Here is a 26,088-nt window from a genome sequence, read left to right as displayed (position 1 = left end):
GTCCAGAAATGGCTCCAGGCCTGCAGGAAGACACCTGGGGGGTGTGCAAGGTGCTTCAGGAGGTCCCTGAAACGTGGAGTCACAAGAGAAGGCTTTTTTTTAATTTTTAAAAATTTTATTTTGTTTCACGTGAAAGGCAAGAGAGGAAATATCTTCCCTCTGCTGTTCCACTCCCCGAATGCCTGCGACAGCCAGAGGAAAGCCTGCAACTCCATCCAGGGGTGGCAGGAACCCCAGGACTTGAGCCATCACCTGCCTCCCAGGATGTGCAGTAGCAGGAAACTGGATCAGAAGCAGGCAAGCCAGGACTGCAACCAGGTACTTCGACAGGGACCTGGGATGCAAGTGTCCCAAGTGGCAATTGAAGCCGTTGTGCCAAATGCCTGCCAGAAAAGATAAGTTTATTTTGGTGCAAAAAAAAAAAAAAGGTTGAAAACCATGCACAGGTTTTCCACAACACACATTTCCACGAACTTCTGGAAGACCCTTGTGATGCAGATACAAAGCCGTGTTATACAAGGAACTTGAGCATCCTGGATTTGGGGATCCTTGAGGGGATCCTGGGGCCAACCCTCCTTCCTGTGGATACCAAGTGGAAGGGGAACCTTGAAGAGGCGTCCCAAACTCTGAGTGGCTCCGTGGTTTCCACGTCCCGGGGCTCCCTTTGCGGGATTTTCCGTGCCTGTCCAGGTGTCACCTCGTGGGTCCCTGTGACTCCCATGGGAGAGACCCCCAGCAGTGGGTAAACGGGCAACTATGGCTGATCCCAGTCCTTAGGGAGAAGCCCACCGTCCCCTTTCCCAGTAGTGGCATCCCAAGCCCCCCTGGCTGCACAGCGGAGACAGGGAGGGGGCGGGGCCAGCAGAGCCTCCCTTCCCGCCTCACCCCTTCCCTGCCCTCTGCACTTGCTGGCGGCCCAGGTGGGCTTGTACAGTTCCAGCTGCCTCTAAATTGGTCCCACCGCTCCCCTCCCGCTGCTGGGGCCGCTCTGTGCGCTGGGGATGAGTGTCTGCCTCCCTCTTTCTCTCTCTCACAATCCCTGTCCACTTAACAAGGCAGACATGATTTTTTAAACTAATTCTCTCCTCTCTCAGCCTCTGATATTCACCTTCCTAAGCCAAGCCAGTCTCCAGGGCTCAGGCGCGGGTCCGACTCCAAGCGCCGTGCCTGGGAGAGACCCCCGCCCCAGAGCCGGCCTCCAGACCACAGCCGTGGGCAGCGCCCTGTCCGCCTCCAGACTGTGCCCCCCCCCCCCGACTCGCATTTCTGCTGCCACAGCTCAAACGCCTGCAGCCCTCGCTCCTCCCCCCAGGGCTGTTCCACCTGTTCCCCGCAGGCCGCTCGCTTGTCAAATTGGAGGTCGTTCAATCGATGCGTTGGGTTACGAGTAGCGTTACTTATTTTTTTTTCTTAATGAAGCAGAATGCAGTAGCACGCAGAGTGCATCGCACGCAGGTGTGCGCTTAGGATGGAAACACGTGACCCTGAGGACGGGGCTCAGAACACTTGGAAGGGAGGGGCCCACCCCACCCCACCCAGGCCCTCCTGCACCTTCCTCCACGCCCCTGAGCCCACGGCTGGCCAGGCCCAGCCAGAAGCAGCAGCTTACAAGTCCTCCCTTCTGGCCCAGTGCCTCGCCCCGCCCCCCCCCCCCCCCCCCACTGCATCCTGCATCCCGTCCCTCCCTCCGACTCCCCTCTGCCTCTGGCCCACAGGTGTCCACTGTGACAGCACCTGCCCGCCCGGGCGCTGGGGTCCCAACTGCTCCGTCTCCTGCAGCTGCGAGAACGGCGGCTCCTGCTCACCAGAGGACGGGAGCTGCGAGTGTGCCCCTGGCTTCCGAGGCCCCCTGTGCCAGAGAAGTAAGTCCCCCCGCCCGGGGACCCAGTGCTTCCGTTAGGCCCAGGCCCAAGTTCAGGCCCAGCCCGGCTCCCCTGAGGGAACAGCACCATGCAGCTCCCTCCACAGTCTTTATTTTTATTTTAGCTGAGAGAGCTCTCCCATCCATTGGTTCACTCCCCAGATGCCCACATCAGCCAGCGCTGGGCCAGGCCAAAGCCGGGAGCTTGGAATTCAACCTGGGACTCCCATGTGGGTGGCAGGGACCCAGCCATCGCCTGCTGTCCCCCAGCGTGCATCAGCAGGAAGCTGGGGAGGAAGAGGAGGAGCCGGGACTTGAACCCAGGCACTGCGCCCCACGCCTCCGCATCTACATCTGTGTTTTCAGGAGCTTCTTCCCTCCAGCGCCGTGTGGCCCGGGAGGGGTGGCCGGGATGGCTGGGGACCCTGGACACTGACCACCCTCTCCCCTTCGCTCTCAGTCTGCCCCCCTGGGTTCTACGGCCATGACTGTGCCCAGCCGTGCCCCCTGTGCGTGCACAGCAGCGGGCCCTGTCACCACGTCAGCGGCATCTGTGAGTGCCTCCCAGGCTTCTCCGGAGCCCTCTGCAACCAAGGTACCGTTTCCGGGGCTGGCACGGGCAGGGCGGCAGGGGTGAGGGGAGGGGGGTGGCAGGCAAGGGAGAGCTCAGGATCCCTGTCCTCGGAGGCAGCTCCTTCCCCTTCAGGCCGGTAGGCAGTAGGTAAAGGGACGGGCTCAGAGAGGCTAAGCAGTTTGTCCTTGGTCTCACAGCAGGTGGCAGGAACAAGTTCTGACCCCAATACCCACGCAAAAGGGATGACAGACGAAATCGGCCCCAAAGGGATTGGCCTCAGCAGTGGCTCTGTGCCTAGTGCGCCTTGTGCCATGTGTGCGGGCACAGGGGCAGTGCTGGCCCCGCCTGGGGGCGGCAGCATCCCAGCCCCCTAGCCGGTCGCCTCTGGCTCGCAGCCAGCATCACTGATCCCTCACCGTTCTGACCTCAGAATCCTTCAGGACACTAAGGGCAGGCAGCTGCTGCCTCCCGCAGGAGCCGAGACGGGGAAAAGCTCACTTGCCCGCGGGTGGGCGACTGTCTCAGCTCTGAAGGCAAAAGCCTTCAGTTTGTAGCATTTGAAGATCTCTAGAATACACATCCCCGCTGTGGCTGATTTCAAAGTGCCCGCGGTTCAAGATCATTCACAAAATCCCCGAGTATCAGCAACCAGCGAAGGCAGGAGCTGCCCTGGCTTGCACCCCCCGGGGCTCAGCGCAGCCCTGGCTTCCTTAGGCCAGTGAGGTGGGGGGGCGGGGGGGAATCCCTGCAGACTGCTGGGCTGCAGCTGGGCGTTCACCTGCAAGGTGGAGAAGAAAGAAAGGCATTCTGGGTAGAGAAGTAGCCTGGGCAAAGCACAGAGACCGAGGCGTGCCACTATCCAGGAGCAGGGAGCGGCTGCAGGGCGTGCTAACCAGCAACAGACAGAGTGGGCAGAGAAGGCAGCGTGTGTGTGTGTGTGTGTTAGGGGCTGGGGCTTCAGAACAGCGTTAAGTACAGATTGTGGGCCTTGCACTCTGGCCCACAGGGTGTAAAGGGAGCTTCAAACAGACAGCTAGATGCAACTTCAAGGTCATTGGTGCAAGAATCTTGTCTGACCCCTGCTTAGATACTCCCATTAACAGAGAGCTCACTACCTCCCAGGGGGACCCATTCTTTTGATGAATAATCAGTACCGAGCTACGCTGTTTCTGAAAGTCCGTGGGGCCGGTAATATGTATGAGCGGGAGGTTGGCTCCGTGATGCTTTGAGGTCACGGGGAGCGTGGGCCCTAGAGAAGCACACGTGACCGTTTCATTTGCCCACAGCCCTCCGGGGACGGTTTCATCATCCTAATCTGGCGCATCGAGATTTGCTTATTAAATGTGGGCGAACCCAGCGTCCACACTGGAAGGCTGGGTCTACACCAGGAGCCAGGCAGCCGGAGGAGGAACTCCTGGATCTCTCATTGCCTGGTTTATCGCGCGGGCTTCAAGAGCATTTTCTACCCACAGATCTAATAGGGTTTGCTATTAATGGCAACTGCCCTGGTTAAGTCAGCCCTTGTAAAAAATGGAGCTGACACTTCCCAACGAGCGGCTTTCCAGCGAGTTACAGATTACGGGCCCTGCTTACGCAGGATCATCGAGCGTGGATGAAATATCACCAGATGCCGGCTCTCCACCACCCGGCTCGGCGCTCCGCTCTCCCTGCAGAGCAGGAGTGGACCGGTGATCGTGTTAGCAGCCCTGGGGTAAATCCATCAGCCTGCTGAGTGGAAAGAGGCTTCAGAGATAAGACTGGCTTAAGCTCCAAGTTGATTTTTTTTATAAAGATCTTATTTATTTATTTGAAAGGTAGAGTTACAGACAGAGGGAGAGGTCTTCCATCCACTGGTTTACTCCCCAAATGGCTGCATCGGTGAGGGCTGGGCAGATCCAAAGCCAGGAGCTTCTTCAGGTCTCCCACATGGGTGCAAGGGCCCAAGCACTTGGGCCATCTTCTGCTTTCCCAGGCCACGGCAGAGAGCTGGATCAGAAGTGGAGCAGCCGGGACTCGAACTGATGCCCATATGGGATGCCGGCACCACAGGCAGAAGCTTAGCCTACTACATCACAACATTGGCCCCAAAGTTGATTTTGAGGGTGGGCTGCAGCAGCCTATCCACCCCCCCCCGGACCCTGCCGAGGGCCGGCCCTGGAGGTTGGGTTCTGGGAGGCAAGCACGGGCGGTTAGATGGAAGGGGCTGGGGGAGCCTGCTTTCCAGGGAGCTGAAGGTGGCGCCTGAGCTGTGAACAGGTCAGAGGTGTGCCCTCCTTCCTGGGTGGCCTTGCCTTTGGAGAGGCTGTTTGTCAGTGGAAGCAGAGAGCCCCGCGTCAGCAACCCCGGCCCAAAGCCGAGGAGTGAGGGCTCTCCTCCCCATTTTCAAGATGGGAAAATGGAGACCAGGAAGGGTGATGGATTTGTTCAGAGGTTCTTGGCACAGTGTCCTAGCTGTGCGTCCTTGGAAAGGTTGCTTGACCTCTCAGTGCCTCAGCTCCCCATGTGCAGAGTCAACAACAGGAAGCAGCAATGGGAATGTATAACAATGAAAGCACCATGGGGTAGGTGAGCTATTGGTGGAGCACTTTGAATAGTCCTGGTGCGCAGAAGCACCATATCCAAGTCAAATCATTTGTGGAAAATGAATTAAAAGATCAATTTATTTTGGTGCAAAACATTTTGAAATTCATGCATAGGAGGGGTCTTCAAAGAATTTATGAAAGCGATGGGAGTGTGGTCTGTTAGGACACCACTGAGGATGCCACATCCGGGTGCCTGGGTTTAAGTCCCAGCTCAGCTTCCAGTCCGCTCCCTGCTGATGTGCACCCCAGGAGGCAGCAGGTGATGGCCCAAGTACTGGGGACCCCACCACCTACGTGGGAGACCTAGGTTGAGTTCTCGGTGGCTGGCTGTGGCCTCAATGTTACAGGCATTTGGAGGGGTGAACTAGTAGTTGGAAGACCTCTCTCTCTCTCTCTCTGCTTTTTTTTTTTTAAGAATTATTTTTATTTATTTGAAAGAGTTACAAAGAGGTCTTCCATTCCACTGGTTCACTCCTCTAACAACCAAAACAGCCAGAGCTGACCTGAATCCAGGAGCCAGGAGCTTCTTCCGGGTCTCCCATGTGGGTGCAGGGGCCCAAGGACTTGGGCCATCTTCTACTGCTTTCCCAGGCCACAGCAGAGAGCTGGATCGGAAGAGGAGCAGCCAGGACTCAAACCGGTGCCCACATGGGATGCTGGCACTGCAAGCTGGAGCTTTAATGCTGTGCCACAGCACTGGCCCTTCTCCCTTTCAAATAAATAAATAAAATGTCTTAATTGATGAAAAATGTGTATTATGAAAAAACTATGCATGCATTTCAAGAGTTTTTTGCATCAAACTTCATTTTCTATGAATAGACAATAAACCAGGAGCCAGACCCAAGGCTTTGGACTGGAGGGTGTGTCCACCGAGCAGCCTTGCAGTCAGGTGCAGGAGGGGCCCAGGTGACTCCCAGGCACGAGGTGGCCGCGGTGTGGTGAGGGCGGGCCAGCCCTAGGAGAGGCATGTGGGGTACAGAGGGTGCCCGCTCAAGGCTTGGAGACTGGGACCGAGGGAAATCACTTCTCAAGAATGAACACTTCCCATGATGCTCTCTGTGCCTCGACTACTGCAGACCTCAGGGAAGCAAGATGCTGCCCTCCCCTCACCCACACCCGCGTTCCTGGAAGATGTGGGGCTGGCTGCAGCTGGGCTTTGTGGGGAACCCCAAGACCCCAGCAGAGCCCCCTGGGAGGTTGCTGCTCCCCAGGCTGATTTTGGCCATTCTAGAACATTCCCTGAGTGTTGGCTACTTAGCAGCCGCTGTGTTTGGCACTCAAACACAACAAAAACGGGAGCACCACGTTCCCTGCCGTCACAAAACCGCGTCCAGAGGGGAGAGTTCGAGCTCAGCTTCTCCCGGAACTCGGCAGCCAAGTGGGGAGAAAGGTTTTTCCCACACTCGGTCACCAGGCCTCTAGCACCTGCTGCTTTTCCAGGCATTGTGGGAACACAGACACCGGTGGGACTCGGGCCTGGCCCAAGTCACAGTACTGGAAGACCAGGACGGAAACTGGTCAAACAGGGGCACCGCCACCCCAAACGAAAAATCCTCAGAGTGCTGTTCAGCTGTTGGGTGACGTTGGAAAAAATAACTGACTTGAAAACGACAAACGTTAGTTTCCTTGCAGCAAGAAGGGTGGGCAGGGCAGGCAAAATAAAGACGCTTTTCCACTTATCCATTGGCCAGGAGGTAGTCCCAGGGCCACCCCTCACTGGACAGGAGCCCGAGAATAAAGTCTGCATCCCAGGTGGCCCCAAGCCCAGCTGGAACTTGAGGTTCTACTTTGAAGGATGAAGGGAATTGGCACCGGGAGCGACCAGCAGTCTGCTACGGTGGGACCGTGGGGGAGGTGGGATTTAAGATGAGTCTGGTAGGCTAGGCGGACTTCTGGAGCAGGCATGGTGAAGGCATGGGGTGCGTTTAGGAATGGGGTGGAGCCTGGTGGCCCAGGTGTCTCGGAGCGAGCGATAAGCACTGTGTGCGAGGCTCCCCAGGGAGCCTGGGGTGAGGGGGAACCACTGAAGCCATGCGCGCTGGGAAGAGAGCTGTGCTTTGGGGAGCTCGAGCTGTAGGAAGCAGGTTGGGGGGGGGCGAGTCTCAGAGGAGTCTGAGGCCTGGCCGAGGAAGCCGGCCTTCCTCCAGGACACGTGAGCAATGTCCCGCAAGTGACTCAGGGTGCTCAGGGGAGAACAGGGCCTGGCAAACCCAGGAGGGCTTTCCGGAGGAGGAGGCTGGGTGGGGGTCAGAGGAATCAGATGGACAGGGCTCACCATTCAGGGCCGGTCCAGCCTGGGGACCCGTGATGCTGGCCAGGTGGAAAGCGGGGGGGCTGCAAAGCAGTACAGAGAGCACTGGATTGAAAGTGCAGAGCGATGGCGCCCAGCCTTACCACCTCCCCTCTGTGAGACCCAAGTCGAGTGACTCCACTTCTGTGCACCTCCACGTGCCCCTCTGTCAAAGGTGAGGTCGCAATGGAGCCTCCAGGAGGCGGCTGCTGTGGGCCCGAGAGGGACAAGTTCTTTGTGCACAAACGGAGAAGCGTGACGGGGGCTCCACGTGGGGGCAGCTCCCCTCTGGAACTCGCGCGGGTGGGAGGGCCGGTGCGAGGCTGCCCTGTGCCCGCAGTGTGTGCTGGAGGGCGCTTTGGACAGGACTGTGCCCAGCTCTGCTCCTGTGCCAACAACGGGACCTGCAGCCCCATCGACGGCTCCTGCCAGTGCTTCCCTGGCTGGATCGGCAAGGACTGCTCCCAGGGTAAGCTGCCGCCCCGCCCCGCCCCACCCCGGCCAGGCCCTGACCCCTCCCTCTGCTGCCCAAAACCTTTATGCCCCGTGCCGCCGCTTCTGTGCCTAAAACCTTCTACAGATGACAGGCTCACTCAGCTCTATGGCTGACACGATGGATTCTTAGGATTGGTCAGGGGTATTAAGTGCTGGCATTAAAGGTATCGACACTATTAATGGTGCTATTAATGCTATGCTGAGAATCAATAGTCCATTAGCACCTGGATGGGGAGGAGGAGAGGCAGGGACTGGAGGGCTGGAGTTGGGGAATGTGGAAGGGAGGCGAGGCCAGGGCAGTCACCCAGGAGGGTGCGGGTGGTTCCTATGATGTCCTGGGTGACCAGGGAGGCCCGGGAACCGCCAGGAAACGTCCCCAGGGTCCATCCTGGAGTCTGGGCTCTGACACAGCCTCCCCCTTTCCACCTGCCCCTCTCTGCCTCGTTCCCCCCGCCCCACATCCTGCCTACTCCCCAGCTTGCCCAGCTGGATTCTGGGGTCCCGCCTGCTTCCACACCTGCAGTTGTCACAACGGGGCGAGCTGCAGCGCCGAGGACGGGGCCTGCCACTGCACCCCGGGCTGGACCGGACTCTTCTGCACACAGCGTAAGCCCCGCCTCCCGGCCTCCCCACCACTCCGAATCCCATGCTGCAGCCTACTGGCCGCTGTGGGCATCGGCCAGGCCTGCCACAGAGGGAGGAAGGGAGGGAGGGGGGAAGGAAGCCAGGACCAGGCAGCCCAGGGGCCAGGCTGGATTCCAGGGTGGGTGACAGACCCAACGTCCTGCCAATCACCAAGTCCAGACCCTCCTTTGTCGGTGGGGCCTGGAGTCGGGAGGAACGGCCTCTGGCTGCACAGCAAAGAGACCTGAACCTGGCCCCTGGCTCCCAGGCACCCTTTGTCGGAGGGACCCTCTTGTCCCCCAGCCCGAGAGTCCAGAGCACAGGGGCAGCCCGTGCTCTGTGGCAAATCCCCTAACGGGAGGCCCTGTTTCTCCAGGCTGCCCGGCAGCGTTTTTCGGGAAGGACTGTGGGCGTGTGTGCCAGTGTCAGAACGGTGCCAGCTGTGACCACATCAGCGGCAAGTGCACCTGCCGCACGGGCTTCACCGGACGACACTGCGAACAGAGTAAGCTGCCCCAGCCCTGAGCCCTGGCGACCTGCAGGGGAACCCGACTCCTTCAAGGTCCAGCATGGGGGCTCTGCACCCCTGGCTCCCTTCACCCCGGGGCAACCCCCAAGTAAAAAGACTGACGATCATGATCACGCCCACACTGACGTGAAGAACGTCTCCTTCCAGTTGAGATGGGGATGGGGCATGGAGGGCAAAGCAGAGGCCTGAGGGGCAATGAGGAAGGAGGCGGCGGCAGGACATTGTTTATTTGAAAGGCGGAGTTAGAGGAAGGAGAGACAGAGCTCTTCCATCCACTGGTTCACTCCCCAAATGGCTACAACGGCCAGGGCTGAAGCCAGGAGCTACATCCAGGTCTCCCATGTCAGGTGGCAGGGGCCCAAGCACCTGGGCTGCCTTTCACTGCTTTCCCAGGTGCGTTAGCAGGGAGCTGGCTCGGAAGCTCAAACTGGCATCCATACGTGATGCCGGCCTTGCAGGCTGTGGCTTATCCCACTGCACCACAGCGCCGGCCCCTATGGCATCCGGCTCAAGCCCAGGCACACGGAGGCTGCTGCTTACTGTGTTGTATGAGGAAGGGGCAGGGGTGGTAGCACCCTCTCCTTCTCTTCCATGCCCCACCAAGTAACCAAAGCACAACAGAAGCTACAGGGAGAGGCTCCATCCATTCACAGAACTGAACAGGTGGAGAGTGAGTGTGTCTGTCTGCTCTTTATACTACACAGGATGTGCACCAGGAAGCTTTGGCTACGGGTGCCAGCAGCTATGTGAGTGCATGAACAATGCCACCTGTGACCACGTCACCGGCACCTGTTACTGCACCCCGGGATTCAAAGGAATCAGGTGTGACCAAGGTAATCCGCCGGCACCAGAGTGCCTGGGTAGCGGGCTGTGGACAGAGCCCCAGGGAGGCCCGAGGGAGACTCCAACCCGAACAGCTGGGGCTTGTAAGGACAGGTCGCCTCAGCTGTATCTGGAACGTGAATGGGAGTGGAGCAGGCTGCAGAGGCTCAGGTGCTGCAGAGAGATGGAGCAGGCGGCCTTTCGGCTATGGCTTCTCCATGCTCATCCTTGGCAAGCTCTCCGTGAACCAAGCGAGGGTAACCACAAGGTGCACACTGCCAGGCTCCAGCCCTGGCACCACCTCGCACTTCCTCTTCCCCCATGACACCAGCTTCTGGAGGGGCTCCACCTTGGTGCTCGCTCACCTCGGTACACTGGTGGGGACTCCGCACATAAATGAGCACTCTGTAAGCGGGGGCTCTGTGCACAGAAAGGCCCTTTATGAAGTACCGCCGGCGGCTGAGACACAAACGAGGTTGGTGGTAGGCGGGGCGAGGGGCGAGAGCGGCTCACAGCTATCCACGGGACAGAAAAGGAGCCGCGTCCCCCGGCCCTGCCTGCTGAGGCTCTCCCACTGGGAACGGCGATGCTGGCCAGCTGTCTGGCCGGCTGCTGGGCGAGCAGGACTGCCCCCTGGGCTGCACAGCACAGAACCAAGCGGTGTTGTGCTGGCACTGTCTTGCCAGCCCCTCCCTTGCTGCTCACACACCCCCAGGGAGGGCAGGGTTACTGTCCCTATACTACAAGTGAGCAAACCGGGGACCCCGAGTCCCACGGCTGGCTGCCAGCGGGGGTGGGGGAAGGGTCTGTCTGCCCTGACTCCACCAGTTACTGGTTGTGTGATCTCGGGTGGGCTACCCAACCTGTCAGTGACTTGGTTGTCCAATGTGAAAGGAATTGACTGATCTCTCTCCCTCAGTGCAGTAGGGGAGATTGCATGAGTCAATATCTAACCCATTTTTGGAATGGCATCAAGTAGCACAACTTGTTACGATTCTGTTCCACAAATCCAATCACGTGCGTTCCTGGCCATGACGCTGAGGCTCCGCCCCCTGGGGCAGTTGAAGAAACCGAGGCACAGTGAGGGTTGGGGTCACGCGGTGACTGAAGAGCAGATCCAGGGTGGGACCAGGTGTCCTGGCCTCAGAGGGCAGGGTGGGGGGGCGGCAGGCCAGCCGGGCTGAGCGCCTCCATCTCCCACAGCGGCCCTCATGATGGAGGAGCTGAATCCCTACACCAAGATCAGCCCGGCGCTGGGCGCGGAGCGGCACTCGGTGGGTGCCGTCACGGGCATCGTCCTGCTGCTGTTCCTCATCGTGGTGCTGCTGGGCCTGTTTGCCTGGCGCCGGCGCCGGCAGAAAGAGAAAGTGCGCGACCTGGCTCCCCGCGTCTCCTACACGCCCGCCATGCGCATGACCAGCACGGACTACTCCCTCTCAGGTGAGGCTGTGCTGCCACGCGGTAGCCGGGGGGACACCAGGCTTCTCGCCGAAGCGGGGTGGGCGCACTTGCGGGGCTGACGGCTGGGACTGGCTTGGCTGCTCCAGATCCCGAGAGGTGAGGGGGTGGGGAGAGGCACGTGGGAGTCTAGAGGGTGGTGTTTCCTCGGCCCCCAGCTCTGAGCCGCCTCCCACCTCCCCGGGACTTCCCATCCTTCTCGCTGGGCATCAACCACAGGAGCACCCACACCAGCAGTCTCCAGGGGTCCAACGCTGCAGACTGACCTCTGTGCACCTCAGGAGGCTGCTGCTGCTGCCCAGGCCCGGGCCATCACTGCTCCTCTCCCAGTTCGCAGCGTTAGAAGGGCCCAGTTACAGCAGAAGGGGCGGTACCTGACCTGCAGGAGGCTTCAAAGCGAGAGCAATGGCCCCCGATGGCCCCCTGGCCGTTGCACCAGAGCCCAGGCTGCCTGCAAATGCGGGAGCAACTGCAATGGGTATTCCACCTGGGAGCTTGAGGAGGACGGGGGTGGGGCTGCTGGGCTGGCTCCTTCCTTTCCCCCGAACCCTGGGCTGCTTAGTTAGCCAAACGATAGAGGCCAGGACACTGAAATTGCCCATATCCCTGGGCCACAGGCAGCCCAGGCTGTCCGCGTGAGCACAGACGGTGGCTCTCTCCAGCCAGCATGGCAACAGCTACCCATGATGTGCAGAAAAACTGAGATCACTCCAGCCACTCCTGCCAAGCAGCCCCTACTACATGAGGGTACTTCAAAAAGTTCATGGAAAATGCATATAATGACACATCTATCCATGGACTTCAAAATTGTTTTGCACCAAAATAAACTTTTAATTCCATTTCCCCATAAACTTCTCAAAGTTCCCACATCTAGCCAGCCCCATGCTAAGCAGGATAGACCGCAGCAAGGCAGCCCAGCTACAGGCCCTGCCTTCAAAGAGCTCCTGGCCCGCATGCCCGCCTGGGTTTCAGCCAAAGCAGACAGGCTCTGGTGAAATCCCACACCCACAGAGACATGGGGAGTTTCTTCTGGGACGACGAGTGGGGCTGGCGGGGTTTCCCAGGCTTCCTGGGGCCATGTATTTCCCCAGGCCCGGTGGAGAGGTCTAGCAACCCTAAGAGAAGGAAGGGCAGGAGCCAAGAGGAGTGGGCTTTCCTCACAGACTCACGACCATCTGACCCCGGGAGGAATCAGGGGAGGGTCAGCCTCGTCCTCAATGGCAATTCGGGGACATGTGGGGCTACAGAAGCCAGCATTCCCCAGCCGGGCCCCACCTGGTGGCGCCAGCCCCTGCAGCGCTGAACCCGAGCGGAATCCTCTCGCAGCGGGGAGGGCCCGCAGACCTAGCTCGCTCTCCTGACCGCGGCAGGGATGGTGGACGTCAGAAGCTGGGGGCTTGGCTGGCTGTGCAGGGCACTCCCGGGGCTGTCCAGCGCGAGCATTAGTACTGGGGTGTCTCACGCTAGGGACAGGGGAATGATGTGTCTGGCACCTTGTTCTCTTCCTAGATTTGTCTCAAAGTAGCAGCCACGCCCAGTGCTTTTCCAATTCCAGCTACCAAGCACTGGCGTGCGGGGGGCCTGCCACCAGCCAGGCCAGCACTCTGGACAGGAACAGCCCCACCAAGGTACCGGCCCCTGACTCCCCCTCACCTCTGCCCAGGAAGGAATCGCGTGCACACACACACACACACGCACACCCTGTAGGATCTGTATGGAACCAATACATTAAGAGCAGCCCTGGGACCTCTGGTACATATAAGCAGTCAGTGAATCATGTACCCAACCCACAGCATCACTCAGTGTGAGGCGTAACCTTACACCCTGAGTATAACCACGAGTGCCACGTCAGGTAACCATCTTGTCACACGTAACTGTGTGTAATCAAAACCCTACACGACGTACCACAAATCACTGCCCCATGTTGCCAACGCCAATGTGCACAACCAGCACAGAAGAGCAGCTTTTACTCAGGTAACCCCGAGTGCCACATCCATACATACCCATGACCCCAAGGAATGTGGAACCCACACATCAGCCGTGGCCAGCGTTCTCACGGACGGTGCGTCCTGCAGGGCCTTCCCTGACAGATCCTGGCATAACCTGCCTCTCTTTTAGGCACAAGGCCTTGGGCCGTGATGGCCCTGTGTGCAGAGTGTGTGTGGCATGCCCCTTTAATGTGCTGTACCCCTCCTGACACCCCCTGCACGTCTGCCCACACAGTGGGCAGGACCGTGTGGAGGGGCCCCAGGACTCCTGGCTTCCGTGACTTCCCAGGCCTCTGCCCCGCTGGCACTCGGGGAGTCATTTCCTAGGTTTGCCCGTGCAGAGTGGCCAGCATCGCAGATGACCCCCACAGCAACGGTAACCGGAGGCGCCTCCAGGGCAGCCACCGGCAAGCCAGCACCTGAGGCCACTGTCAACCTGTTTTCCTATGAAACAGGCGTGCTGCATGCAAAGACCCTGGCCATCAGCCCCGCCCCCAGCCCTGGGCACGTGCAACGGCTCAGCTCGGACCCTCGGACCCTCGTTCCCAGCTCCGGTGTGGGCTGCCTGTAGTTCCCCAGTAGGTGGCCCTCGAGTAACCAGAGCCCCAGGACGCCGGGGAAGAGCACACCCCCCTCCCCGGTCTCATTCCCAGGGAAGCCATGCCGCCTGCTCTCTGGAGGTGCCGGTGTGACCATGGGTAGCCCCCTTGGTGGCCCTCTGGCTCCCCTCGCCCCAGGGGCCCTGAGCGAGGATTCCTCAGTCTGGCAGCTGAGGTGACCGGGGACGGACCAGGTGTAGGCCCAGCTCCGCCACTGACTCCTCGTGTGTCTGTGAGCAAGGCCACGAGCCAGGACTCAGGTCCCACCTGTGAAGTGACGCGAACAGCCTTGCTGCCGCCGTTAGGAATGCAGAGGGAGGACCGCGCCACGGGGCTCCAGACTTGCCTCAGGCTTCCCTGTGGTGCCACGGAAGGGCAGAGGCGACAGTGACACAGCAGACGGCCTTGTGTGGCCATGGAGACACTACCAGCACCCTCTCCTGCAGTTCACTCCACTGCACGGCCCTCCCCCACCAGGGCCAGCTCGGCTCAGGCCAGTTCTTGGCTCTGGGAGGCCCTGCTCCTGTCCTCCTTTGCCCTGGGGGCCTAGGATCCACACAACTTCAGTCTGGCACCTTGGAAGGGCCATGCTGTCTTCCCACTGGCCTCAGCCACACCCACCTCTCCTCTTCCCTCTGGTCTAGGGCCCAGGTAGGAGAGGACCACCCCGGGGCTGGGTACACTGAGGCTGGGCAAGGTCACACCTGGGGAGGGGCAGCCGGGGCGCTGGGAATTAACTGGCTCTCCTGCTCTCTGAACAGCTCAGTAACAAGTCCCTTGACAGAGACACGGCAGGCTGGACCCCCTACAGCTATGTGAACGTGTTAGGTCAGTAGTGATTTCAGTCTGGTCCCACTCTGTTCCCCTCCCATTTTCACAGGGGCCCTGTCCCAGGTCAAAGGGAGAGGGATTCAAGGAGGAAACCCAAGCCCCTGTTTTGTGTCTCATTAGCAACTGAGGCCCAGGACCCCTCCACTTCTACACCAAGGGGTCAGGCCTGGGGGTTGAGATGCGGGGGATCCAAATGAAACCACGGGTGCACTCACCTTCTAGGGGAGGGCCCTCGGCCTGACCCAGGCCCCCCAGGTGCCCCTCACAGGCTCCTCCCTTGCCTAGCGGGGCCAGTTCCTGAGGAGGAAAGGAGTGGGATGAGGGGAAACAAGGCAGAGGGCCCTGGGCCTTTGGCTGCCACACACAGGGGCCTCGATTCCTTGCTCTACCTTGACCCTTGTCCCCTTCCCCTGTGATACAAGGGCCTTGGGAATAATGGCTCCTCCCTGTCATTCCTCTCACTAGACTCCCATTTCCAGATCAGTGCCCTGGAGGCCAGGTACCCGCCCGAGGACTTCTACATTGAACTTAGACACCTCAGCCGCCCCGCTGAGCCACACTCACCAGGTCAGACCCCCCAGCCCTACCCCCTTAGACCAGACCCATCCTTGCCCCCTGACCCACTCCCATGGTTCCAGAACTCTCCTTCCCTACATCATTAGTGTAGCAGCCCAATCCCCCATGTAACGAAGGGAACCTAACTGGATCCTCCTCACCAACCCCACTGCTCCCATTGTGACCAGCAAGGCCAGGGGCTGCTTTGGGTGGAGGGCTACAAAATACAACCCAAAGCCCGCTGAGGGAATGCCATACCTTTGGGGTTCTCCAGACCCTGTTGGTATGGTGAATGGAGAGTTGGCCCTCTGGCCAAAAGGTTCAGTGTGCCCTACAGAGAGACCCCAGGGCCAGCAGTGGCCTAAGCCAAGCTCTCCGAGATCCCCGGGCAGGGTTTCTGAGTAGGATCTATCACCTAATATCCCCTGTTACTTACGTATCAAGTTCAAACCTGGTGACTTGGAGAGTGAGTCCTGAGACAGGAACATGTGGGCAGGTATCGTGGGAGTCAGTGCCCCGAATGGGGAACGTGGCCTCCCCGCCAAGCCGCTCCTCTAGGGCAACCTGGGGCAGGTCCTGAGTTCAGGCTCTAGGTGGTTTCCAGATCTCATGGGAAACTGAGCAGCACTGCCAACCCAAGTCCTTGGGCCGGTAGCACGAGGAAGAGTGAAGTTTTGGAATTCTCTATGTGCTGTAAGGACCCTGGGCTATACCCAGGAGGTTGTGTCTGGGCCGTAGGACCCCTGGGCAGTGGACAGGGCATCCAATAAGCTCACCAACTGCACTCCCTGCCCCCACTGTCAGCACCGCGGGTGTCTGCCCAGGTGGGAGCAACCTCTGCACTCGGGTCAGACCTCTCCTGCTGTACAGACCTCGCTCTCCCAGCAGGGTGGCCAGAGCCCTGCTTGCAGACGGGCGGGCTGCTGGCCACTGGGAAAGCACACTGGGAGCGGTCAGGGCTGCAGCTGCCTCTCAACCCCTCACCTGCTGCTGGGCCAGGCTCTACTGCTCTTCGGACCTCTGTCTCCTGTTCTGTGAAAAGGAGAAGTTAACCGGCCGGCCTCCCTCCCGGGGGAGGGCAAAGGGAGCCCCATCAGATGGAAAGGGCACGGGGACCCACAGGCCTTTTAGAAGAGCGAACCTTGAGGGAAAACTTGGGCCTGCTTCTGCTCTCCTGGCAGTGTGTGGGTGGCAGGCAGCTGGGAGCAGACGCCTATAAAGTCAGCTTGGGAGCGAGGTGGGGGAGGCGCAGGGAAGTAACGAGGGGGCAGTGGGCCAGGCCTCAGCATGAGAGACCCAGTGAGTCAAGGAGGCGGCCTGTATCTCTCTAAGCTCTTGCTGCACGCCGGGCCTGGCACTGTCCTCAGTTAAAAGCTGAGGGGAAAAGGGACTCGGTCCGAGTCATTGCTGTGCCAGACAACTGCAGCAGAGAGCCTGACCTCGGTCCCTGGAGCTTACGTCCTGCCTCTGGCCGGGGCTCGGGATGACACATCACAGGAGCCGCAGGAACAAACTGACAGCCAGACAGAAGAGAGAAATCCTTGGAGCTGAAACACGCTGGTGACGCTTTTCAAAGATAACCCAGTTATGCACACATGGCCCACCCCCCACCATGGGTGCCTTCAAACACTGGCTGTGGCCGGGAAGGACTGCGCACCTGTAAACGGGCTGGCACTACGGCTGTGACACTGGCATTGAGTCCTGGCTGCTCCACGTCACACTCAGCTCCCGGCTACTGAGCCTGGGAACCCAGCAGGAGGTGGCGTGGGTACTTGGGGCCCCTGCCACTCAGAGACCCAGATGTAGTCCTAGGTTCTTGGCTTCAGCCTGGCTATTGCCATTTGGGAGGTGAGCCAGTGGATGGAAAATCTCTGTCCCTCTCTCTCTCACTCTGCCTTTCCAATAAAAAGACTAATCAAGAAGCTCAGCCCTCTGACGCCCCTCAGCTGAGCCTCAGGTACAGGAGAAGAGACAGGACCAAAGCTGAGAGGGGAGACACCATCCCAGAATTCACCAGAACAGGGATTGGGAGGATCATCTCCCCTCAAGCTAAGAATTGGTTTTGCTTCATTCCTTCTTCTATACCTTTAGGAGCCTGGAACTTCACCTCCAGCAGCTGCAGGTGGCATCAGCATCACCTTGTATTACCTCCTGAGGGACATTCCTGTCGGGTGAAGGTTAAGGGGAAGGTGTGCTGAATGTGCCAGGGGGCGCTGTGGCTCACCTCAAAACCATGAGCCTCCCCAGAAATTCTATGTCCACAATGATTTAGGGTCAATTAGACCCAGAGGAATTTTCCAGCAATAAACAACTATTTTCTTGGTAAAGGAGGAAGGGGAAAAAAAGCCAGAGAAAAAGAGGAACACACGCAGTGTAAGTACACTCACCCCTATTTTTCCTTTTTTTGCAGGTGTTTGTGGAATGGACAGACGTCAGAACACATATATTATGGACAAAGGCTTCAAAGGTAGAGTATCCACCTAATCTGATATCCTGCTACAGGAGGGCTTAGCAAGATAGAGAGATCTGAAATGGCCAATTCCCAGGAGAAACCACATGCATGTGGGGGCACTTGCTCGCTCTCTCACACACACAGTTAAAAGATCACAGGAACTGGGGCTGCTGGGTAGCGCTGCCCAGGAGAAGCAATCATCATCATCATCATAATAAATTTACCTTTCAACTTCAGTTGCACCTGCTTAGCAAATGCTTGTGGGTTTTTTATAGATGCCAACTAAATGCCTTCGGAAATGTAGAACATCATTATCCAACCAATTAGTAGGAGTTAAATTGATTATAAAATCTGAAATAAAGTCAATCTGCCTGCCCCAGAGGCCTCCTGTCGTTGCACTGGCGAGGAACACCACCCTGCACCTGCTGCTTTTCTGGGGCACAAGGAAGGAGAATGCTACCCAGTGTTAACACTGTATGGCATCCACCCTCAAGAGAGCTCTGTCCCGAGAGCAGAGGAGCCAGGACAAATCCCTCCCCTATGGGAGCTGCAAGTTGGACCACCCCGGTAGGAAGTCCACAGGTAACACCAACAATGCAAGGGCAGGTCCTGCCCTGGCTTAGGCCCCAGGTTTAAATGTCAGAACTTATAAAATACGGAACTCTGGAATTCTGTCACCTATTAATGTGACCCTAGACTCTGAGCTTTCCAGGGCTGTTTCCTCAAGGTTGGGATAAGTATGCCTGTCCTACTGTCTAATGCCTGTCCTGTTGTCTAACAAGGTTATCATGAGAATCCAATAAAATCAGAGATGGGAATCAGTTTCTGCATATTGTAGAGGTTGTACTAATGTAACGGGGCTGTCCTCTTGTCTGAGGTCTATTTAGAAAGAGACAACACCAGAGGTCCAAGCGGCTATCCTTAATCTAGTGCATCAGCATCACCCGGAAAGCTCAGTGGAGCTGCAGATGTCCACATCCAGTTTCCTCAGGATGCTGATACAGCAGGTCCCGAACAAGGCCCTGGGATCGGCATCTGTGAGGAATACCTCAGGGGATCCTCACGCGGTCATTACCAACTACAAACTATCATTTAGAAAACACGGGTCTAGACTGACCCAGATTTCCCTGATGACTGTTCTGGTCTTCCAGACTTTTTTTTTTTTTTTTTAAAGGTTTATGCATTTATTTATTTGAAAGGCGGAGTGTCAGAGACACAATCCAAATGGCTGGGCAGGGATGCAACCAGGAGCCAGGAATTCCATCAGGTCTACCACGTGAGTGGCAGGGGCCCGAGCACTTGGGCCATCATCTGCTGTCTTCCCAGGCACATTAACAGCAAGCTGGACTGGAAAGCAGAACAGACAGGACTGGAAACAGCTGTGTGATAGGCTGGCATCGCGAGCTGCCGCAACGCCTGCTCAGACCTAACCTTAGATACACCTAACCGAGACACAACCATTTCCTGGATGCCTATTAGAAGCGGGGCGAGCAGTGGGAGGAGGGTGCTGGAGGTCCTGTGTTCTGAGCCAGAGCAGGAAGGGTGACTCGCCATCAGCCTGTGTTAGGTATGCAAATCATAAGGGACCCGGGCTAGGAGGTCATCCTGGGGCTCTTGCCAGCCCGTGGACACCACTTCCCCTGGAGGAGTCTTCTGGCAACTTTCCATGAGTTTTGCCTTGAACATCCAGATGCGAGGCAAGCACAATTTCAGCGAGTGAGACTGAAAACAGCCAGGACAGTGCCACCATTTCATCGCCGTGACCTAGGTCCTCAGTTTCTTTCTCATCAGGCACTGGAAACTGGGCAGAAAGATCTCCAGGGCCTTTGCAGCTCTGAGATTCTGTATGACTCAAGCATAAATAAGCTCGGGCAGGCCCAGACGCTTCAACAGATCTGAGCAAACAACGTTCCTATGAGCTCTGCCATCCTGTGCATTGTGATCACGACAGCTGCTTTCAGACTCACAACCATAAAACGTGGAACAAAGCTCAGGAGAGCGGAGTCTGCCCCAGCGGCATTTCACTGCCGTTTTATGGGAGCCCATGTCTGAGCCTCTCGGTGCAGAGGGCCTTAGCAGCCAGGCAGCAAAATCCTGTTTTGCCACTCTGGCTGCGAGTGTCCTTTAAATTATTAGCAAAGAGAGCTGTGAAGGCAAGTGCGCCAACACAGAACAAGAACGTTCAAGAATAAGAAGATGACGTGTCACATTCAGAACGCAGCAGAAAAACCACACAGAATACACCCCACCAACCCACTAAACCTCCAAATAAACACTGAACAAACTAATCTGTACCATACATGAAATTACTGCCTTAAATTATTAGCGACCAAACAAATCAGAACCCCTAAGACAGGAGTCTAAAGGATTCTGTGAGCCCAGTGGGGGAAAGTCCTGGCCTGGGAGTTAAGAGATTTGGGTTTTGGTCCTGGTGCTTGTTGTGTGGTCCTGTCTAGGTCACAGTGCCATTTTCTGGGTTGTGGTTTCTTTCTCTTTGAAAGGTCAAGGTTGTATTAGCACCATCTCTAAGGCCCTCCGGCTCTGACATTCTGAAAGCCTCCATCTAACTCAGCCACACCAACTCTTTCCTGCTACTGGGGAACTGCGCCGCCGCACTGTCACCCTGGAAGCTGAGGCCTCTTCCACTGTCCAGTGCCTTTCTTTCTCCCCGCTGCAACAAACTGCTTCCTGTTCCGCTTGTCTGTCAGGCAGCCAGAGTGCTACCGATGGCTTGTTTCCCCACTGTTCTTCCTCCCCTTCACAATCCTGGAATACGTGAGCCCACTGTTGCTGCCACTTCCCAACTGTAAGCTCCTCTCCGTCAGCCTCCACGTCTCTCCTGGTTCTCAGGGAGCTGGATGACATCCTGAAAGCCCCCTTTGCAGCCAGTGCTCTCCTGATCCTGAGACCACGCCATCCCCTCCAGCGGGGTGCTAATCTCCAGCCCAGGAAGAGCAAACAGGCCCTTATTAACAGCAGCGCTCTGAGGTGCTTGTTTGGTGCCGGGTTTTCCCCAACAGTTAAGGAAGCTGGGCCTACATGGGTGTTAACATGAACCTAAGAGGCCTGGATAACTTCAGGTCCTCCTCACAAGGTGGCCTTGACAGTTTTTTCCTTCGTGGATCTGCTTCCTTTCTAAGATGAAGAGGTTTGGTTTACTTCACAAGCCCCTTCTGTCTGATGGAGAACTATGTGGGGCGGGGCGGGGCGGGGGGGGGGGGGGGACCTGCCATGGCCATTTCTAGGAATAAGCCCTTGGCCCTGGCACTAATGACAGGCCTGGGAAGAGCGACTCCCCGTGGCTTGGGTAGCCTTAGTCGATGCTTCCCCTTTCTTCAGGGCAAGGACTGGGTGGGGCCGTAAAAGGATGAGGAAGTGCCTAAGAGCAGCTGGCCACTCTCCCCCTCCCCTCCGCACAGGTGGGGGACTCAGCTGAAGGCAGTGGCTTCCTGGCATGGAGTCTGCCAGCTGGCCTTGCCCTTCCCCACACTCCAGCTCCCCGGAGATGCAATCTAGATTTTTCTCCGTAAGTCAACAACACCCCCCCCCCCCCAACACACACACACATACATCTGTACATGTAACACTCACACATTTCTCCAACCTCCATCTTTACCTCTAGCCCCTGTATGGAAGAGACTTCTCTATGACCCTAATCTCTCCCAGCCCCAATTCTTCCTACATCCATTTAGGTTGCATGTCCGGCTCCAAAACAATCTATCCCCCCAAACTTGAAAGCAGCCCTCACTTTTCTAGTGAAAATGAGAAGGGAACCCCTGGCTGACTGAGGCTCTTTTAGGCATCAAGCCGGAGCTTCAAGACTCTCCCACTGCTGTAACTTAGTCATGGAGAGCCTACCTTCTGTGTGTCTGCCAGTGTCCTTCTGTGTCCCCAGACAAAAGCTATTCCTGTTTAGTAAGGTCACTGCAGATACAGCTTACATTTAGAGATATGCAAAGGAGCACTGGGCAACAAGAGGTGGGGAGGGAAAAACATCTTGACTGGGGATCGAGAAGACAGGGGTTTTGTCCCAATTTAATTACCTGCTAACCTGAGGCATTATCCGAGGGTACTCCAAAAAGTTCAAGGAAAACTGGAATTGGTGCAAAAAATTTTCTGAAATCCATGAATATGAGAGGTCTTTACAAAGTTTTGGGGAAATGTGAATTAAAAAATACTACACATGAGTTTCAAACTATTTACACCAAATAAACTCACCTTTTTATTCCATTTTCCATGAACTTTTTGAAAAAAAGTTTTTCTGCACTCCAGTTTCCTCATTTCTAAAGTAGCTTATAATAGCACTACTTCCTGTCCACCCCCCTCACAGATAGAACAAGTTTCAAGCCACCTAACTGGAATGTCTGCTAACTGTAGGGGCGACACAAAGTGAGCGATCACTACTCCTCAACTTTTTTTTTTTTTTTTTTTTTTTTTTTGGACAGGCAGAGTTGACACAGAGAGAGAGAGAGAGAGAGAGAGAGAGAGAGACAAAGAGAAAGGTCTTCCTTCTGTTGGTTCACCCCCCAAATGGCCGCTACTGCCGGCACGCGCTGGTCCGAAGCCAGGAGCCAGGTACTTCCTCCTGGTCTCCCATGCGGGTGCAGGGCCCAAGCACTTGGGCCATCCTCCACTGCACTCCCGGGCCACAGCAGAGAGATGGACAGGAAGAGAAGCAACTGGGACAGAACCGGCACCCCAAGCGGGTCTAGAACCCGGGTGCTGGTGCGGCAGGCAGAGGATTAGCCTAGTGAGCCACGGCGCCGGCCACTACTCCCCAACTTTAAGAAAATATCCACCCGAGGCACCTGTGGCAGGGTTTCTTTAAAGAATACTAAATGAGAAGCTCTGAGCCACGACGCCTTACTCCTTCACATGGGAGTTCAGGGAACCACAAGGAAGTCAGAAGGCCATGCTGGGGTTTCAGGACTGCCCATGGCCTTTTGTGCTAGGAAACTGAAGTGCCCAATGAGCCAGAGACTTCAGTGAGCCAGGACAGGGCGCGGCCCAGAACCACAGCCACATTTCTCCATGTGAGTCTCAACCTGCAGCTGTGAGCTATCACATGTCGCCTCCCAGGGTGCACCTTAGCACCAATCAGAAACATATCCAGGACTCACACCCAGACAGCAACCACACCCCAGCCTCCAACTGTCTGGGAAGAATGTGTGTTACAGACTTGCTCTGTTACTGGTAAGCTGTGTGACCCTGGGAAGCCAATCCCCAGCTTCAAGTCTTGCCTCACTTGAGATGATCTGTAGTAAGCAGATCCTAAGCCCTCCTGGTGTTGAGGGCAGAGAGCAATCACTGCTTTACCTCTGTCACAGGGAACTGTCAGCACCTGAAGGGGTGTACTTGTACACAGGCTGGGGAAATGCCACCTGCTGAACAAGCACCAACAGAACAGACATCTGCTTGAACAGAAAAGTAAATCCCCTCCCACCAGTTACCCGTCATGGGAGGAGACTACATCAGCCCCAGGGAGCATTCTGCTCTCGCTGGCCCAAGGTGTATCCAGGAGCCCTTCTGAGTTACATCAACATTCCCACTGAATATTTTCACTCACCTCACAAGCTGGGGATACAAAGCAGACAGAAGGAAGCCCAAAATGTAAATCGTGGTGGTTCTAGTAAACGATCACCCAAGAGTCTCAGCTTCTGTCCTAGAAATTCAGAGCTGAGAGGTGTCCTCAAACGTGCCGGGCTCCCAAGCCCCTGCCACTCGGTGCTTGTTCTAGATCTCACAGCCTCACAGAGGAGGGCCAGGGTGTCAGACTAGAACCTGCTGCTTTTGAAGCGAGTCCTGCTTCACTTGGGACAGCCTGCAGGGGGCAGTGGTCTCCCCAAAGGGGGAACGGGGCAGAGGCGGAAGGAAGGGGTCCCCGTTCCTGCTCTTTGCCACTAAAAGGCCCTTCTTCCTCTGCGGAGCTACAGTTGCCTCGTGTCATGTTTTGGAAACCAGCTGGCATCCTGCTGTTCCCTGACGTCTCAGGGATGCACCTGAGAGGCAGCGGGAGAGGGCTGAGGTAAACACTGCTGAAAGGGCTTCAGCTGGTGCACACAGCAACTGGGCACTGACCCTGCACACACTGCAGGCTCAGAGAGCAGAACTTTCCAGAGGCTGCCTGGCCGAGGTGCTCCTGACACCTCTTACACGTCGGTCAGCCCCACTCTGATCACGAGCCCATGGAGGACAGGGATGCCGGTGCTTTGCCACACAAATGTTATCATCCACGCAGAAACACACAGGCCTGCTTCATCCAAACCTAAGCTTCTCAGACATCAAAAAAGATTCAGAAGAACGGTGTCAGAGAAAACTCACAGACCAAGGACTTCCAAGACATGGATTCTAGTCTTGGCATTGCCATTTACTCCCTGTGACCTCAGCCAAGTCACTTCATCTCTGGGCCTTCATCCCATAAAATGAAAACTATGAAGTATCCTTTAGAGGATTTTGTAAAAATTACAGGTATGAAAGCATATATGAATATCTCACATTAACACCTGCCTACTAAAAGCAAAAATGTCCCTGTCCTCCAGAAATGCAAATCCCTTTAGAGAAAGGGCTCTGCGTTTCTGGGAGAGCACACCTGAAGACATCTAATAAGTAAATACATCTTCAGTTATCACAGGCTCCCAGCCCAGAGTCCTGAGGCATATAAACTGGACCGTAATCTGCTTCGAATACTTACATGAAGACTTGTTGTCTGCTTGTTCTAAGAGATCTCTCTTGCCTTGCAGATTACATGAAAGAATCCGTGTGCAGTTCTAGTACTTGTTCCTTGAATAGCAGTGAAAACCCTTACGCTACGATTAAGGACCCGCCCATCCTCACCTGCAAGCTTCCAGAAGGCAGCTATGTAGAAATGAAGTCGCCTATGCACAGGGGGTCTCCGTACACAGATGTGCCATCCTTGTCGACATCTAATAAAAATATATATGATGTTGGTAGGTGTCTCAAATAAGTACCTTAGTGAAATCAGGCCAGTAGAGCAGTCCCTGAAGTAAAATCAAGCCCTCTCCATTCACCCTGTCTTGACAACACACCCTTGATTTGGTTTTTGTTTTTTGTTTTTTTTTTTTAAGAAATCCAACGTGAACTCTCTCCCAGGACTCCCCTCTCTGCTGCAGGAAATCAAATTCTTGGGCCAAATCCACTTTACAAAACACCAGGACTAATATGAAGCAGAAATACTGGGGGTGGAGAATTGGTACACACACATTGATTGTTGACACAGATCCCAGTTTAAAAAACAAAACAGTAAGAACTAGCATATGCAAGTTTGAAAATCACCTTCTACTTGCTCAGCTTAACTTCTGTCCCTGGGCTCACTGAAAGACCCTGACCCCAGGATATTCTACATCTCTTGGAGATGACCTGAAGTTTTGACAGCACATTCACTCAGATTTTCTTTCCAACTCTTAAGCAAGCCTCAGTCGTTAATCTCATAAACTTGTCAATTCCTAGTTCCTCTCCCCACCAAGTTAAATGGAATACCACCCCCAACAAGGCAACCAAAGTTAATCTGTTCTCTGAACTCAATTTTTTTCACTATATTCCTTAGAGCCCACAGTCAGTGTGGTCCAAGAAGGCCGTGGTCCTAACTCCAGCTATATCCAGAATCCATACGACCTACCTAGGAACAGCCAGATCCCTGGTAATTCTGACCTCCTCCCCGTGAGACACAGCCCTGCCAGTGGGCCCTCCCAGGACAAGCGGTCTTAGAAGGGGTAAGCTTCTCTCCTGCAGTGTGCTCTGCTGAAAATTCTGACTCTGGAAGGAGACAACCCCTTGACTTGAAGGATGGTACACACTGACTCCAGCTGCCTGTCAGTCACTACGTTCACCTGGAACTAAAGTGGGACTGGGGTAAATGTGCGGGAAGTTCTGTTGCTACAGGCAAACCCTATCACCCACACACCCTGCCCCAGCCCCAAATGCCCTGGATTATACGATTTTTAAAACATTTTAAGATACGGCTTTTCATCAACATCAGCTCAATATAGCTAAAAACATTTATATAGTTATCTGAGACAGGACGCTTATAGAGCATGTAGAATAGGTTTTGCAAGCCTTACTAGGAGGAAAAGGGAGTGGGAATGGGAGAGAATTACTTTAAGGAACTGGAAATGTGTATGTACTTCTGGTTGTTGTTACCATCAACATCTGTTTTATTATGCAAGATCATCAGAACACAAAAATGACCTGTTAAAATATCCTAAAGTACTTGGCCATATATGCCTGGTCCATCAAATTACAGTGGCTGAGACAACACAGTTCAGTGTTTTTAAAAAGGCAGCTTTAATAAAATCACATGAACTTTCTCTCTTCTGCCCCACTGATAGTACAAAACAAGAAACAGAAGCAGCCGTGGCTGTTTCCCGAGCACAGCAGCCTTTCAGTCTACACTGTGGTTTCTAGGCCAGCC

The 26,088-nt window shown here is 56.0% G+C and overlaps 1 protein-coding gene across 4 annotated transcripts in view; it reads left to right on the top strand.

Annotated features, from left to right (window-relative positions):
- The window catches only part of MEGF11 (multiple EGF like domains 11), a 192,045-nt gene extending 166,660 nt beyond the window's left edge, over positions 1-25,385 (top strand). For 2 of the 4 annotated variants that reach the window (XM_062204804.1, XM_062204807.1), the window contains 10 exons: positions 1,716-1,862; positions 2,322-2,456; positions 7,648-7,776; positions 8,280-8,408; positions 8,803-8,931; positions 9,660-9,788; positions 10,981-11,217; positions 17,619-17,675; positions 24,401-24,607; positions 25,225-25,385. In XM_062204804.1, the coding sequence (XP_062060788.1) occupies positions 1,716-1,862; positions 2,322-2,456; positions 7,648-7,776; positions 8,280-8,408; positions 8,803-8,931; positions 9,660-9,788; positions 10,981-11,217; positions 17,619-17,675; positions 24,401-24,607; positions 25,225-25,385 (1,460 nt within the window). Of the gene's footprint in view, positions 1-1,715; positions 1,863-2,321; positions 2,457-7,647; positions 7,777-8,279; positions 8,409-8,802; positions 8,932-9,659; positions 9,789-10,980; positions 11,218-12,744; positions 12,864-14,583; positions 14,651-15,118; positions 15,221-17,618; positions 17,676-17,897; positions 17,988-24,400; positions 24,608-25,224 lie in introns of those variants that run through there. The other 2 variants (XM_062204803.1, XM_062204805.1) reach the window with 2 other exon arrangements.
- The last annotated feature ends 703 nt before the right edge of the window (positions 25,386-26,088 follow it).

This window comes from Lepus europaeus, chromosome 11 (assembly GCF_033115175.1).
Source record: "Lepus europaeus isolate LE1 chromosome 11, mLepTim1.pri, whole genome shotgun sequence".
Lineage (NCBI taxonomy): Eukaryota > Metazoa > Chordata > Mammalia > Lagomorpha > Leporidae > Lepus > Lepus europaeus.
The sequence above is the reverse complement of the archived record's forward strand: the minus strand, read 5'-3'. Positions and strand labels throughout refer to the sequence as shown.